The 17,671-nt window shown below is 37.4% G+C and overlaps 1 protein-coding gene across 6 annotated transcripts in view; it reads right to left on the bottom strand.

Moving 5' to 3' along the window:
* The window catches only part of LOC5566219 (hepatic leukemia factor), a 536,770-nt gene that overhangs the window by 216,698 nt on the left and 302,401 nt on the right, over positions 1-17,671 (bottom strand). For 2 of the 6 annotated variants that reach the window (XM_021841173.1, XM_021841172.1), the window contains exon 1: positions 8,886-10,221. The exons of 2 other annotated variants lie outside the window; for them this stretch is intronic. In XM_021841173.1, coding sequence (XP_021696865.1) covers positions 8,886-9,621 — 736 coding nt within the window. In that variant the 5' untranslated portion in view covers positions 9,622-10,221. Of the gene's footprint in view, positions 1-8,885; positions 10,222-10,492; positions 10,775-10,837; positions 10,928-17,671 lie in introns of those variants that run through there. 2 more of the 6 variants (XM_021841171.1, XM_021841170.1) reach the window with 2 other exon arrangements.

Genomic DNA, 17,671 nt, shown 5'->3' with positions numbered 1-17,671 from the left:
CTATCCTTATGTATACGCATGTTGCAGTCCAAGGTTTAGGTCATAAATAAAACCGTTTTGAATTTCGAGTTACGAATTACTCCATCTATAGATCATACTGTGGCGCAGTGTACTACCAATCACCATACAACAAGCGTTAGGGTCGTTGGTTCGAATCCCAATGGGTTGACAAGTATCAACCAAAGATGTTAGATTACATAGACAGCAGCGATGCGAGACGAAGACAACAAAATAGTATGAGAGATGGAAGGGTACGAACGTTGAAAGGGAACGAGATAAGGCGGCATCCATTTATTACGTAACGCTAAAATTGGCAATTTTCGACCCCCTCCCCCCCCTCCGTAACGCTTTTTGTATGGAAATTTTTAAAATTTTGTATGAATCGTAACGCTCGACCCTACCCCCTCCCCCCCCTTCGAGCGTTACGTAATTTGTGGATGCCGCCTAAACATATATTTTTTCATTGCTCCACGTGAGACGTTACGTTTTAGGCGTTATCGTTATCGCTGTCAACCGGATACGAATTATTTTAGCATTTTAGTCGCATAAACGGATTGCTAGCATTCAATTACCTGTAATAAACGCGCATATACGGCTGAACAAATGTTTACTGATTTCCTGGGTAATGTTTTACCAGTATTTGTATTAAACATATATATTTCCTTTCGAAACATAATACAGGGCCTTAATTCCTATATTTAAACATCAATTAAGAAAAAAACACGCAATTGCAATTGTCCGCGCCCTTTGAAGATGTCTTCTTGGTTACACAGATACTCCTCTTTAATCTATTACACTTTTTATAAAGCTTCGATATCAAATTTATTCTGAAAGAGGTTGTAATTCTTACAGGGCTGGTAACGGTCAGACTAATTATCATTTAGTGTTAAGAAAAGATATCAAAAAAGTGATCAGATAGTAATTATAACTACAGCATAAGTTCAAATCAAAAGCTCCGAAAAGAAAACTTGCTGCTCATTATGAAGAATATTAACAAGCCTACACATTACGGACAATTAAAAATTAAATTATTTCTAGTAAATCGAAATATGTCTTCCGCCGAATTACACTAGATGTGAAACACCATAAAAAACATGTGGTTTAAAAAATCTGATAAATCTTCAACGGTGCGCGTAAAAGCTACCACTTCAAATCTCAAGTTCCAGCCAGTAGATAGAAGCTCCTGGAAATTCATAATTATGGCAAAATTCGTTAATTGGCGAATTCGTTATTGGCGAACTTAATCGACAAATTTCATTGAAGCTTTTTCAGTAGCAAAACAAATTCCTGAAAAAAAAAATGCTTCCTGCATATTTTGGAAATTTTCAAGAAGAGTTTGAGATGATAAATGAATATTGTTTACTAAATACCTTAAAAATGTAGATAATTCCTGTGCGTTCTTATGGAATTCACAGCAAAATCGAGAATATAAAATTAGAAGCGGAAAAATCCCAGTAAAAATTCATGTATAATTTAACCCTTGCTTTCCGAAGGTAGCTTCGAAGCTTGAAGCTTTATCTACATATTTTCTATGAACTCAAGAAAAACTAAATCAGGTGATTATTGTGCCATAGTAATAAAAGTTTGATTTTAGGTGTATTACAATAATCAAGATATTCCTCCGTATTCAAGGAATTCAAATCAATCGTATCACTAAAAACTAACAATTAACACTTATTTAAAAATGATTTCGAAACAATTAGCCCATTCGTTCATATGTGTTTAAGCAATGAGTATTTGTCCCAATTAATTAATTGCACAGCCTAACCAAGTCAAAACCATGCCAAAATGTAGAGAAAAACTTCCTCTACGAGATAAAAATGCACATACGGTCATGTCATGTAGGATCCACGTTGAAAATAGGGTAAATGATGGCTTCGGCACCCTGAGAGTATTTTCGGCAGCACTAACTTATCGTCCTTGTCCTTGTCATAGTGGTGTTTCTTGAGCGTCTGTAGCGGACAATATTATCACCAAGCACTGCTGACTGAATGAGGCGAGACATCAACTCGGCCAACACGTAGTGTGTTAGACTGATCCATGTTACAGACTGGCACACACCACACCGGTTCCAGATAATTTGGTGAGATTTTTCCATATTATATTATACATATTTGTTACTATACATAAATCTATTTATAAAATACCGGTAAGTTTAATCAAGTGGTAATTCAAATATTTTACAAATTATATTTTCTTATATTAATATTCTAACCCAATCAAGACGCCCAATTGAAGCAATATGGATGAGGAGAGTGGAATTGCCAACTCCTTATCACTTAACATATTGTAGATTGAGGGATAGTCTTCTTATCCCATTCATTGAGACATCCTTTTATACGATGACAGGCCGGTAGATCGGTGGCTTGTAACTAGGTTGTAATTTTTGGAGTGCTTCATGTAATCCTGAAATAATAACAAAGAACAAGAACAATCAACTGGATAACATCATATAAAGTGGACAGTCTACTGTCTAACGGCTGTGCCCTGCAACAATGAGTGGTTACCTTTACATACATACATACATACACTAACTTATCGTCCTTGTTTAAATTTATCTACGGAATAAGAGTTAACTTTAATGTACTCAACATATTCCTTGAACTATAATCTTCCATGTAAACTTCATCTTTCACAAAAATATTATATAACATGGGTTTTATCATTGAATGAAATAAATGCTTACGAAATTATCGTCATTCGTGAGTTGCCGAATAAAACAATACAAGAACAGCTTAAGGTGAAACTCCTTTGAATGCACTAATAACTATATAAAAGTAGTGGTACACAAAAAATATTCTTCTATTTACAGGTAATAGTGAAATTATAATTGATAAGACGTTGTTGCCAGCAATCGCTACTTCAATTTGAGTCTTTTCCCCTTCGACTAAATCAGATTGCTTGATGTCGTACGTAACCATCAACGTATCTGACAGCCCTGCAAGCGAGCAGCCGGCGTAAAATTAGAAAAATAAAAAAAGCGAAATGCTGTGATCAAGTGATTGTTTTTAGCACGGTTTGGTGAAATTTTAAGTTGTTTTCATCAGAAATCAACCAGTAATCGTTCTTTTATTAACAAGTAGGGAAAGTAAACTGTGTTGGAGGCTCTACGTTTAGCGAAAGTGGTAAAGTTTGGCGAAAAGTGTTCTTCCTTCGCAGGCGGATAAGTGTAAACAATGTAGCAAAGTTAAACGTCCGTGTTGAAAATTAGCACGGTTTTTGAAATTTCCGCCAGCTACTAGTGTTAAAACTTCGGAAATCGTAAGGTAATAGTCTTCTGATGTTTTGTTAGCAATTTTGGAGTGAACTTAGTGCAGGTAAGTGAAATATTTTGAAAAATAATGTGGACTTCCAGAAATGTGTTTGTATATGTGAGGAAGCCATTTTCACTGCCATGACAGGGATTCCTTCCTATATGTCCTTAAGAAAAACTCACCACTTTGAAAGGTCCAATTCTCCGCTCCAATACCAATTTGTAACAAAAGCTACGCATCAATCACTCATGCACTATTAAACTTTTAATTTGTCTATAAATCACTCGAAAATACTTAATTCTTATGCTTCAAATCACAAAATAAAATTAATGCACTTTGCTTTCCTCGGCAATCACTTTTTATTACGGGAATAGGTTGCCAGAAAACCATATTCAATCGCGGTGTATTTTTTATTCACAATTCAAATTAATTGAAAAAATCGAACACAACTAATAAATTCATTGGAATTAGGCAACAAAGCATGCATTGGTAATAATTGAGCCTTTCAACACTTTCCTTATCTGAAGATTGTAGCGCATAAACTTCAATATACTGAGAAACATATAAAATATACGTCTTACAATAGGTTAACTATTTTGGCAACACTTCTGTTGTTCTACAGGCAATCAGAGGATGATGTATTTGTGTCAAATCATAAGTGGATTGATTTGCAAAGGGCCTATTCTGATTTTATCATACACTGAGAATAATATGAAGTAAAACAAAATGTAAAAAAGCCTGTAGCATTTTCAATTTCGCGTTTCCTTTTAGCGATTTTTTGCGCATAGACACTAGGGTGCGGCTTATTTTTCAAAAGTTCTCAAAACCAAAAATTGTGCTTTTATGAATTCAAATCATATATGAAGAGAAACCTCAAAGTTTAAGAAAACAATATTAAGATTTAGGGTGGCGCAAGCGTCTTAAGGTGCAAGTTATAAAAAATGGCCTTCAGTGAAGTCACCATAACTTCGGTTATTTCTAACCAATTTTGAAACTTTTAGCATCATTATTTTCAATATTAATTTTATGAAAACTTTGTAGAACATCAAATTTGTCTTAAATCAAAAAGTCTTTGTTAAAAGTAGTTTTCTTGAAAATTTTCTTCATTTAACTGAAAAATTCATATTGATTGACCAAAACTTCATAAACACTCAACCGATTTCAAATATTTGTATGTACATGTTCTTGAAGCAAAAAATAGTTGTTTCCATAGTGTTCATACAACACATTTTTCTAAAAAATGGGTTTGGCTTAGTTTTGTAACAAAAACTACCCAAAAACATGCTTTTTTAAAGAAAAAACATAATTTCTTTGGATTATTTAAGTTACTTCGCCAAAAATTACATTTTTCCTATTAAACTTCTGTTATTAAAGCATTTTGTTTTAATTACGAGTTGAATAGTGCATATATTTTTTAACATGAGCAAATATATTATTGTTTCAAAATAATTTAAAATCCTTTTCAAAAGTTTAACAAATGAGGAAAGCCAGTTTCAGCTTTAAAAATATTGTTTAACTGCAAAAATAAAAAAAAACGACGTTTTTCGTCAAAAATCATGTTTCTGTGCAGTTTTTGATGAATAGCTTAGTCAAAACATTTTTTCAAAGTGAAATGTGGTGTATGACAAGTTTGAAATAATTAATTAAGCTTCTAAACCATGCAAAAAGATTTGGAATCTGTTGAGTATTCATGAAGTTATGGTCAAACAAAGATATGTTTTTGTAAAATGAGAAAACATTCGAAGTAAACTACTTTTTATTCAAACTAGTTTTGATTTCGCACAAATTTGATATTCTACAAAGTTTTCATAAATTTAATTTTTAAGAAAATGGTGTTGAAAGTTTCAAAATTGGTTAGCAATTACCGAAGTTATGGTGACTTTACTGAAGGCCATTTTCTATAACTTGAAAATTTACCTTCAAGACGCTTGTACCCCCTTTAAATCTTAATATTTTTAGCTCAAACTTTGAGGTTTCCTTCGAATATGATTCGAATTCATAAAAGTACAAGAGTTTTTGGTATGTAACCCATTCAAACGCAACTCTGACATTCAAGTTATCCGATAATCGTGTTCCGTGGATTTTTCTTGCAGAGCACAATATTATGAATCAATTAACCATGACGTCACGCTGCAACTTCTAGGTTGGATTCGCACTTGCTGCAAGTTTATAACCGAAGTGCTGCCATAGTGAGATTGAATACAAAAATATATTCGATTAAATATTTATTTATTATTTATTTACATGAAAACGACATTAGGCAGCGTCTATTCAAGACATAACGTTAAAATGTACAATTTTCGACCATTCCCCCCTCCGCAACGGTCTTTGCATGAAAAAAATAAATGTGTTTGAGCCTACTCCCCCTCCCCCTAGAGCGTTATGTAATTTGTGGACGGCGCCTTAGTCTGCATAAATTTAGTGGCGTTGTGTATTCAATTTGACTCTCTGCTATTTTATTTATAACTGCAATTTTGTTCTCAGTGTAGTCTGAATTTTTCTGCGTTGGCCCTTTCAACGAGTCGAAAATAATGAGTGACGTTTAATTTCAGGATTTGTCAACAAATACGAAATGTTATCATTACATTAACAAGTTTTTGCGCTGTTTTGGATTGCCGAAGTGAACAATAGAAATTGCATTGCCGATAACAAGTGCCTCGTGACTTTGGTGAGGAAAAATAGAAGATTAAGAGAATAAAATAATGTTTTGTGTATAATAACTAATAGATGAAGAGTGCTCAAGTGTTGTTCAGGTGTCTCCTGCTGATTGTTGTGTTCTATTGTTGCGTAAAATTGCCCTCTCAAAAGTTCAGCTGCTTAGACTGCCGAGAATACGTAAGTTCCCCTAATTGAATTGTGAAGCCCCGTTTTTTTTTTTCATTAGTTTTGGACACACCAATACATTTTGGACCCTAAAAAAATATATATTTCGGAGATCCGGTATTTTTTATCGTTTTATCGTTTGACAACAAAGTCCACGACATTCTTTGTATAATATGATAACCCATAGTCTAATCAATCGATTGACAATGGAAAACCGAATAAGGTACCCCGGGGCAAGTGAGAATCCGGGGTAAGTGGGGCGTTTCGTCATAGCTCAACTAGGAAAAGTTTTTCATGGGGGTATTCTTCTAGAAAGTTGAAGATACAATGACAAGGAATGTATTTAGTACTAAACATATTGTTATTTTTATTACCATGTGGTTCATGTAACAGTTGTCAGTTCAGCGCCATTTTCAACTTGCATGACAAATTGTGACACGTTTCATGTCTTGCATTGACTCGCAAAAAATAAATGTGTTTTTTTTAATCGAATTTCCATCAGTAAGCTATAATTTTTAGTATTATTACAAGCTGCTAACGATAAACCAGTATTTTGTTTTCATTTCATATGAAATTTTCGATGGTCTATCTTACCCCAAAATATATTTGTACCTGGGGTAAGTGGGACCTATCAAAACAAAAACCAGAATCAAAACTTTTCGTACACGTTTCATACATTTTGCTAGAGATTAGCACTAAAACATTCAAACAAATAATTTTTATCAAAAAAGATCAACCTCAAATTACGTAATTGCATAAGAGGGAGAAGAAAAGTGTTATTATTCTTTATTTTTTATTTTTTTTTTTGAAATACGACTTCAAAATTGAACAAACATACAGCTGAAATTTGAAATGCATCATGTGAACGATTACTTTTCTATGTTATTTGAACTTTATTTGTTATTTCTACCAAATTAAGTAGTGATGGAAAACAATTCCATCCCATAAGGTGGTTTTCTGCCATGCGTATAAATAATAACAAAACATATTTATAATTTCGTCAATTATTGATTGTTTATGTGCTACATTTTAATTAACAACTTATAAATGATATATTTTGAACATGTTTAATTCCTCTCTACGCTTTTATTGAGGAATTTTCAGTTAATATTAAATGTGAGGTGACATACTATTAAATAAAGGGTTTCTTCCTAAACGTTGGTTGATCCCTTATGTACATCAAATATGTACTTAAAATTGAAAATTTATGACTTAACAATCCTATTTATTGTAATGGTTGACTTACTGATGTGGATTGACGCATGAAACTGGATGTGTCCCACTTGCCCCGCTTAGCGAGGTAACTGCGTCTATTGGCTCATTCTAATACTTTCTTCCAAGGTTTTCACAATTTCGAAATTATTCGATTAGTTTCATGCACACACCAGCAAATATGTTACCAAAACGTGATTGTGTTGTTGGATTTGAAAAATACTGACATTTGAAAATTTTATTGAACAATTTGTTTGAACTATCGTTTTTTTCGTTCCCACTTGCCCCGCGGTACCTTAAATTCTACGCTTTTAGTTCAAAATTTTGAAAAAAGTTTTTGTTTACATTTAAAAAATTCTGACGGTTTCAATTTCGGTGCGTAACGTGTTGTAACGGTTGAATGTATATATCGAATAAATTAAATTAATTTCAGATAAAATAAACACATTTTCTATGAACAAACGGTTGATGCAGGTGCGGAATTGTCCTATTTTTTTAAATGGATACGGAAAATAAAATACACCCAAAATTTTAATTTAAACCAAGGGGCGCAAAAATCTCGAAAAACAGAATGACTATGTTATTTGGACTAAAACCAATGAAACAAATTAAAAGTGAATAAACATGTGTTTTAGCCTGAACTTAAGCATTTGGTACTATAATTGGGAAAGGGCTTAATAAGGACCCTATTTATTTGTATTATCAAGAAATCGAAAAAACCTCTGAGATCAAACTAAGTCTAATCTCAAACCGTCTTATTGATATTGTTGGAATGCAAACTGCTGGTAGATCAATACTTTATGCTTTTAAGAATTTTTAACCCTATATATGTTCAAAATGAAAAAAGTCCAGAAACCGTTTCAGAAAAAAGTTGTAACACCCTCTCAAAGAGTTGGATTTTTTACCTTAATGGAGCCTTATCAAAAAAAAAATATGGAATTGATCAAATTATTATGTTATGGGATGAGATTTAAAGATATAGTGGCAAAAACAGCTTGTACACTGTAATAAAACTGAAATCGTAATTGAGCCGTTGGATTCCTCCAAGAGTATTCTTATTAAAATGCAGATTACAGCAACTCATTTATCATGATCCATCCCATCATGTTTCCGCACAAAACTGCCTTTCACATCACAAATCATCCCCAAAGTGACCCCCGGGATCACTTCCATACAACCAAAACCTAAACATAACGCATACACCGATCCTCCCGGCAATCAGCAATCATCCCGAGAATTACACGACGATCGCCTGTCTAGCCGTTTTTATCACCACCGACCGCTAGTAGCATCACTTAGTACCTATGCATACCGACAATTACTACCGAGTTTCCGTTCGCGTCGCGTCATCCCTTTTTATTTGATCATTTTGAATGTTTGCAATTTGTCAAGTACACGGCCGAGCCGCAAGCGCACGAGGATGAACCCGTGCGAGAGTGCAGCCGAGCAATCGCGCGTCTAATCACACCAACACCACCATCACTGCCAGATGATGATGGTGGTGGAACCGCATTCGGATCAGATGATCGAGATTTACCTTCAGGCGCTGCGATCGCTTGGGAGAAGTTGAACTGTAACATCGAGTAACGCACTAACCTGTAGCCGCCGGGTAGTAGTATCGCTTGGATAGGTGCGGATGGCTTTGAGGAACTGCTCCTCCGCCACCGCCGGTGGACATTAGAAGGCCGGGATGTTGATGTTGCGGCTGTTGAAGCTGCTGGTGGTGATTGGGATGTTGTTGATTCTGCTGCTGCTGCTGCTGTTGATGGGACTGTTGATGGTGTTGCGAAGGATTCGGGTGGTGGGGCTGGTGGTTGCTTTGAGGCTGGGATGTACCGGGGAGTTGATGTTGAACGGCTGCTGCGATGGCGATGCCGTAGTGGTTCTCGTTGTAGAGCCTTTGGTAGGACGGGAAGGTCCAATTGCTGGCCAGGGAGTTGGATCGCTCTAGGCGAGAGGGATGGGAGTTGCTGGGATTGTTGGAGATGTGGTTCTGGATTTGCTGGGAGATGGACCAAGGGTTGGAAACGTTGACAGGGGGGTTTCTGGGAGGGTCGTTGTGGATGGATCTTTGTTGATCCTGGCTACGTAGATCGAGTTCAGATTCACCGGGATCATCTGAGTTGCCGACGCTTTGAGCTATTTCGTCGTCGGGTTGATTGTTGGATCCGTGGAGACTTTCATTGGTTGTATTGTTGGGGCCGGTGCTGCCATCACCTCTTCCACCTCCACCACCACCGCCATCGTTCATTTGATAGTAATTGGTCATTGCAGGACCACTGCCGGCTTGCTGTTCGTCGTAGTAACTGCCGCAGGCCGTTTCTGTACCCATTTCTGTAATATTGGCCCGGGTGGTCGTAAATTGACTAGAAAGTTCTTTTTCTTCTTCTGATTCCACCCGCACACTTAGCCACTGGGAACGAACGGAACCTAACAGTAGTTGGTTGGTACAAACGCGGCAGGACACTTTATAACTGACCGGGGCAAGTTTTTTCACCTTCGAGGCGAATCTAGCGATTTACGGGCCCCAGGCTCGTTACTGCCACCGGCGAGGATTCCACAAAGCGACGCTCCTGTAGCGATAGGCCTGACATTGTGGTCCAAAATGCACTCGCGATAACTCACACTTCACCAACGCGAATTGACCTCCTCCCACTATTTGTTAGGAAAAACCGACGCAGCGGAGGAACAACCGTAGCTAAAATTCACTGTGTCTTCGTCCTACTCAGAGGCACGCTGCTGGCCACGAGCTGTCACTGCGTTTCGTTTCGCCACACTCAAGCAGAAAGCAGGTAATCGTATTTATTACTTCCCGAAAGGTCAAAAGAAGGCAAGTAGCGCACAATACGGCTCAGTTTTCTGCGGAAAATTTTCCACTGATCACTAATCACTGTTCCCGATTAGATTGAGATCTTACGTTTTGCTGGACTCACTAAGAAATTAGATATACACGAGTGGAAGAAGCACACGAAACCTGATTAGCCCTTCGCTCAGGCTTCTCAACGGAGTTCGACTTAGCGATTAGTGCAAAGAAGTCGACTTCCAATCGAACTTCCGACAAATCACAAAGCCGATCTGATTCATGACCTCAACATCTATATTTGGAACCTTCTCAGCGCATCTGTACAGGACACTAGGAAGCTTCCAAAACTCGCAGTTAGCCAGATATTCTCCCTTGGGACCGTTGAACGCGTTAGGCTCACTATCAATCAGAACTATTCCAGATCACTTTCACACAATTGCTAGCTTTTGTGTTAATCCTGCGGAGCTGTAGTAGTCCAGAAAACTCGACTGATTAACTGTGCTTCCGGTAAGGAACTGTTGCTCACGCACGGCTCCATCTCGTCCAACGGCAGAGGCGGCGACCCAGGGGTCTCCCGGAGAACTGCGCACGAGCCATCTCCCCCCAACAATGTCGGGTCATGCTTGCAGGAATGTGCCCCCAAAGATGCTACGCACAGGCTCCCCCTCCCACCTCAGCCAATTCACTCCGGAAATAGCACCCCTGAATCGCCACCACACTTCTTCTCCACCAACAGAACACCAACCCGTGTGTAATACGCGCGCTGCTCTCGAACGACTGTCGACGGTTCTGACTGAGACTGACTGGAGGAACTGGAGTGCTCGCCCCCCGAGTGCGACAACAAACGAGACGAGCCACCCCATCCATCCCCCTTGGACAAGGGAAGCAGCAAGGAACCGACGAAGGAAGCCCAATCCACCCGCCTCCCACACGCAAACCCGAGTCCTGGTCCCCTAGGTCTCGGGGGTGGAGTTTTGTGTCACGCGGATCCGGACACGATCAAGCGGCATTATAAATCTAAAATATATGCGAAATACAAGTGGCAGACCATGTTTTTCGTGCTGTCCCGGTCGCACACCCAAGCTATCTCTCTCTCTTTCATTCTATCACGCTCAAATTCTACGGCACCGCTAATAACAATCAACAAAGCCGGCTTCCAGTCCTTTGCATCCCTCGCCGGTGATGTTCGTGAATGCGATTCACATGTCGTCGCACACCGGCACACGGCTCTCCGACGATACCTACTGAGTAACCGAACTGACATCAGTCAACCAGGTGTAGGGGGATGCGATATTTCTACTAATTTCGAGCAACTGATTCGCGTAGATTCTGTAAGCTAAATGCAATTTATCTTTTGTAGCGATTTATGTTCTTCCATAAAAATGTTCCTAAGTATAATGGAAATAATTAGCGTCAAACTAAACAAGTTCAACACATAACAGTGATATTCTGATTTTTTTCGCATAGCAATTTTGTGAGCACTCGTCTCCTTTTGAAATTCAACAAAATAACTAGCAACTCTTCAAACAGCTTAAACAAATATCTTGCTATTTTTTGCATCTGTTCTCATCCACTATTTTAACACTGAAAATAATTTCAGTTGCTCCCGTCAGTCGTTTCGAATACAACGGCTTTACTTCCCTTCCGAAGAAGTTGTTAAGTCATAAGTTACTATTTCGGGGATGGGAATCGATCCCAAGTCCTCGGCGGAAAAGGCGTGTGTTCTAACCACTACACCAGATCCGTCTTCATCCAGTTTAGTGTTCTAATAAGCATTCCCACAGTAATAAAGTTTTAAACCAATTGATCGCTTTTGCATTTGATTATCGAGAAGTGAAGGAAATAATCGACTCGAAAAGGCCCTCAACTAGCGGGATTACAACCAATGACCCTGAGCATGGTATTGCTGAATAACTTTTAATTTGTTTGAAATACATACAATTATAGCCCCGTTTTTCTCTGCATTGAATTTGCGCAATGCAAATTTCCTACTTCGTCATTACGCGAGAAAAGGACCAAATAATAACGAAGAAATTCACTGCATTTGAAACGTCTACTGAAGGGTATTTTAAAAACCCTCATGAATCGTATCTCGACTAACATTATAAAATAATTTTCAGTTGAGATTAAATTGTTAGTTCAACTCCGTTTGTTAGTAATGTTCTAATAGAAGTTCGTAGCACAGCTCAAGTTTTCATGAATATTGGTGATGGTTTCCTAGTCGCTGCATTGATTCCTTTGAATACTGATCTATATCAGAACAATAACATCCTCTAGATCAGGGTTTCTCAGCCGATGGTCCTCGGGCCCCTAGGCCGTGAAGACTTCTCAAGACCCCCCTTTTTCCAATAAGTGTTATTTTTGTATTGATGAATAAATGACAGGAATTTCTAAGTCGCTTGTATTGCAAGAATTCATTGTTAGTGGAGTTATATTTTCAATGTTAAAAAAACGACTATTTAATCTACAATATTATTGATAAAATAATTCTAATGTAATTCTGCTTATATGAAGCTACAAGCCAAAGTTTCAATGTAAGCCGGAATACAAAATTAATATCTTTTCTAGCGACACACGTAAAAAAGGCTTAGCATTGTTAGGGCTAACATATTGATATATTTCACCAGTTCCTTGGTGAGATCCTCTAAAAGTTTCTGGGGAGTTTTTTAGCCAATTATTCACAAAAGTATTCATCAGAAATTTAAATTAGATTTTTAAAGATATTCATAGCAGTTATCCTTGAAAAGAAACAAAAAACGAAAATTTGAACGAGATTTTTAAATAGTTTTTGGTAATATTTTAAAAGCTATAGTCTGGTTGCTAACAAGCCTTATAGAAAAGTTATTTAGAATGTTCAAAGCTGCTTGCAGAGCTTGAACACCAACATATTTTCGAAATATTTATTCACGAGAACTTTGCAGATTCTGCTGCAACTTCATTCTAGGTACTCCTGTGGGCGAATCGCGAAGCGCGATTTCTTCAGAGAAAAAACAATTTTCTTGATAGTGAATAATGGAATTTCTTCTCTTCAAATAAATTGTTCGCAGGAATTCGCCTGCTAGACATAAGGGCGGTTCAAAATTCAAAAAAAAATTAAAAATCTAATCTCTCATATCTTTCTTACCATCCTTGCCATAAAATAGAGTTCTGTAAAATTTTCTGCTTTCTAGGTGGCGATTTAAAGGTGGCTCAAAGACGATACACGTCTATGTCTATACCAACAAATTATGAAGATCGAAGGTACCTCTGATTTTTTTCCCGCTAGAGATCAGTATTTGGTCATGATCGAAAGGTTTTAAAATATTTAATTGGCGATATTTTTTCATACATTTTGTATAACCTAGGAAAACGTGGTTTTCATGGGCTGTATATGAAAAAAAAAAAATTAAAATGTAAGAGGTTGTTTCCGAGATACGACCGCCAAGTTGACGTTGGATAACGTTAGCTTCTTCTATTTCCTGATTTAGGACCGTCACGAACTTATGAAAGATTTACCTAGAAATCTAAAAATCTAATCAATTTTCAAACTATTTGTTGCATGTCAATTCTGATCTATTATGGATATTGAGTGTTATTATTTGGTTGGTTCGGTTAACACTTCAACACCGACAGAACCGGTCGATGGAAGAAGAAGCATGGGCGGTAACTTTTGCTCTCCAAATAAACAGAGAAAGAGTTTTGGGTGATCTGTTTGTAGTATGAAAATGATGTCCGTAATAGGGAATGCATCACCAAACTCGCAACTAATCAATGATCATGACTGCGTGACAAGAAAATTATGAATGAAATGGATCACTTGGGAAATGCGACCGTTCCTTATGAATAATCCCAGAGATAATCTTATTCTTTAGTCCTTACATTTAATAGATGGAAATAATATCCTTAGGGGCCATCCATTTATTACATAAAGGTTCATGGGGGGAGGGGGTTTCAGATTTCTCACGCGCCATACAATTTATATCAAAGGGGGCTGTGTACAAGACCCGATTGCATGACGTTAACTACGCTGCGTCCTCGGAAACAGCCTCAAATTGCCGTATTGTCAATTAATCAATTATTGTATGATGGAATGAGATGAATTAAGAGATTATAGCAAGTATGTGGTAAACACATTAGGGAATATTATACAAATAACTCTTTAAAACACATTTGTTGGCTCTCAAAAGGGCCGATTGAGTTGTTGAATTTGCGTAACACGGACACATTTTGACGGCGCACTGGTTTCAATCCTCCTCGCCTGTTGAGATTTGCGGTGCGGATGACGATGTGCGCTTCAAAACAAGCGGCTTTCGTCGATTTTATTCAGCCATCTCGAACAAATTAGGGAATATTACACAATCAACTCTTTAAAACACATTTGTTGGCTCTGAAAAGGGCCGATTGAATTGTTGAATTTGCGTAACACGGACACATTTTGGCGGCTTTGGTCGATTTTCTTCAGCCATCTCTAACAAATTAAAGAATATTACACAATCAACTCTTTAAAACACATTTGTTGGCTCTGAAAAGTGCCGATTGAATTGTTGAATTTGCATAAGACAGACACACTTTGACGGCGCACTGGTTGCAATCCTCCTCGCCCGATGAGATTTGCGGTGCGGATGACGATGTGCGCTTCAACAAGCGGCTTTGGTCGATTTTCTTCAGCCATCTCGTACAAATTAGGGAATATTACACGGACGGTGACGGCTGTGCCGCTCGATCTAATGAACCAGAATGACCACGCTAGCTTCCCGCATGGCAATGACAGCGGAGCACTGGCTGGTAGCGACGATTTCTGGCCGAAAACGATTATGCTGACTGGTGCACTCAAATGAGCGGCTTCAGTTGCTGCGGCTCCGAAATGCGTGGTTCTTCGGTTCTAATGCGTGTTGTATTCGCGTCCTATTGAAAACTGAACTGAGGACGCGAATGACTCTCGAAATTTGCTTGCCGACCGTGTTCACAGTCTGACGGCAAAAAGAAGAATGAGGGAAGAAGCAGGGTGCGGTGCGCTTTTATAGTGGGAAGCGGAACCGAAAAATGTGCTTGAACGTGATTGGTTAGATAAGAAAGGGGTCAACATTTTACGATATTTCAATAGTTTGTTGCTAATAATCAATAGTGTCCTCCATTTGGATCGACGCGTAGATAAATTTCCAATCGATTCATGGATAAATATTGAAAATCTATCGATAAATGACTGAGTTATTAGCGGTCAAAACCTGACCATTTTTCGTTACATGCTCAATTTTTCGTTTTTCTGAATTGTACCCCCATATGTTGCCGTAAGACGTTATCCAACGTCAAAAAATAACTAAAAATAGGAAAACATAAAAATTTTACCGATGGGCTTTAATTCCGATTATGAAAATATACCCCAAATACTAAACTCTAGTAGAAAAAAATCCGAGGTAAATTGAATTTTCATTATCTGCTGGTTGGGACATAGCATACGATGTAGGTTTGTATGGTAATTACTATGGAGAAATTTTGAAAAATGTTCCAAACACGTTGGTACTGGAATGTAAGTTTAAACTTATCATCCTATGGTGAAAACTCATTTTGCAAACTATAATAAAGATATTTGCTGAAGAGAGCAATTCAATCCGACACATAGGGGAAGAGAAATTAATGATCTCGTTTGCTATTAGTAAGCTTCATATGAGATTACAGCCCTGTAAAAAATCTACAAAAAATCCAAACAAAATTAGCTCAAAGGTTTAAAGAATGAATTTTTATTATGGGATGATTAGCTTGTACTAACATTACAGTACTAACGTGTTTAGAACATCATTTAAAACTCCTCCATAGAAATTTGCATATAAATCTACATTGTCTTTGGGCCACCTTCAAATCACCACCGTAAAAGCTGGAAATTTCACAGCACATTATTTTATGGTAAGGATAATAAGAAAGATATGGGAGATTGGATTTTCAAACTTTTTGAATTTTGAATCTCCGTACTGGACATATGTTTGAAAAATTTCTTGAAGGTTTTTTCCGCTGAAATCTTCTCAGCTAAATAATTTATTGTTTTCGTTCAGAAGTATTTTTTTATCAGATTCTTGAGAAGATGTATCATTGTAGAACGTCTAGTACTGGAGCACTAGCGCAACCCTTTGTGCTCATCAAATAATTTTATCTCTCTTTTTATATTTTTTCCCATATAGTAAAGGTTGAAATCTTTCTGTTGATGTCTTTTTTTATAGCTTAGGTAGTCCACTAATGACAACGGCACCCTACTGTATGCCAGTTAAGTCAAATTTGGGTTATCCTACAGAAGAGCCGAATTGTGTGAAAATAGGTCAAAGTTAGGTTGATTTGTTGAATTATGGCTCCATGTACGCAGACAATTGATTTAGTCTACGACCCACTCTTTTTCATTCGAACAAAAAGGAACCTTGGGCCAATGCACGCTAACAAAAATCTAGTTTGCCAATAAAAAAGGCCAATGCCTAGTTAAAAGTCAAAAATGTACTAATCACCAAATCTTATATTTTTCGTAGTTCAATATAGTATATTTTTTCTGGATTCAAGAGAAATATGAATTGAAAATGTTGTGAACAATATTCACACCGAATTTTCTCGAACTAGCGATCTGAAGATTGGCCATTTTGGATTGTTTCGCGTGATTTCATGTTTTTTGAAACGTAAATTAATATGATCGTAGATTTTGATGACAGCGTCAGTCACAGACAAGTCTGCTTTCAAACGCGAGGGGAGTTAAAAAATCTGACCTAATGCTGTTAAATATTCGTTTACCGTTTTAAAGAGCAAGTCGCAAAGAGCACCTTCCGCCAAACCAATGCATTAATTTTACAATGTTATGTTTTTTTCGATCAGTCTTGTGTTGAACAATGATTTGTTCAAGAAGTGCACGATTATTTGACTAGTGCCGTTGCAATTCGATTCCGTTCTAGCTCATTCACGGTCCTCGGCCAAGTATTTATGTGAAAAAATAACAATGATTGAAAACTAAGTGAATGAAAGTGTAATAGCTGTTCCCATCGTGGTTTTGCGAGAAAATGAGCTAATGCGCCAGCAAGATTCTATCATCCCCAAATAATCTGTAACGTTGCTTTTAAATTTCAGCTTTGAGTTTATGTTAAGATCAAAATTGCACCACGCTCAAGTATTGCCAAAAAAACGCGGGACACATGGTTATCCAATTCAATCGTTTCTCAAACGCGGGGCACAGAAACACAGCACTTTACTTACCCGATCTGACCCAGTGATCTACCGGAATAACTCTGGCCACAGGAACATTCCCGAAATCCATTGACCACTCTTAGAAACTAAGTATGTGTACGGGTACACTGACAAAAAAAATAAATTCGATAAATATTCGCTGAGCGATTAGAGTTCAAGTTATTTTTCTTTCACTCAGGCCTATAGGGTAAATTGGTATAATGCACCCCAACCGGGCAATACGCCACACTTCATTTTCAAGGGATTTAGGCTTCTTTAACACGTAAATATAATAACATATCTTAAATATTCGCGAAAAAAATGATGTTGCGCATATACATAATATCTTTGGGAAGTATGAACAACCAATAGAAATACCAAAAATATCGAAAATCAGCTTTTTGGCGTA

The sequence above is a fragment of the Aedes aegypti genome, chromosome 2 (assembly GCF_002204515.2).
Source record: "Aedes aegypti strain LVP_AGWG chromosome 2, AaegL5.0 Primary Assembly, whole genome shotgun sequence".
Taxonomy (NCBI): Eukaryota; Metazoa; Arthropoda; class Insecta; order Diptera; family Culicidae; genus Aedes; species Aedes aegypti.
The sequence above is the reverse complement of the archived record's forward strand: the minus strand, read 5'-3'. Positions and strand labels throughout refer to the sequence as shown.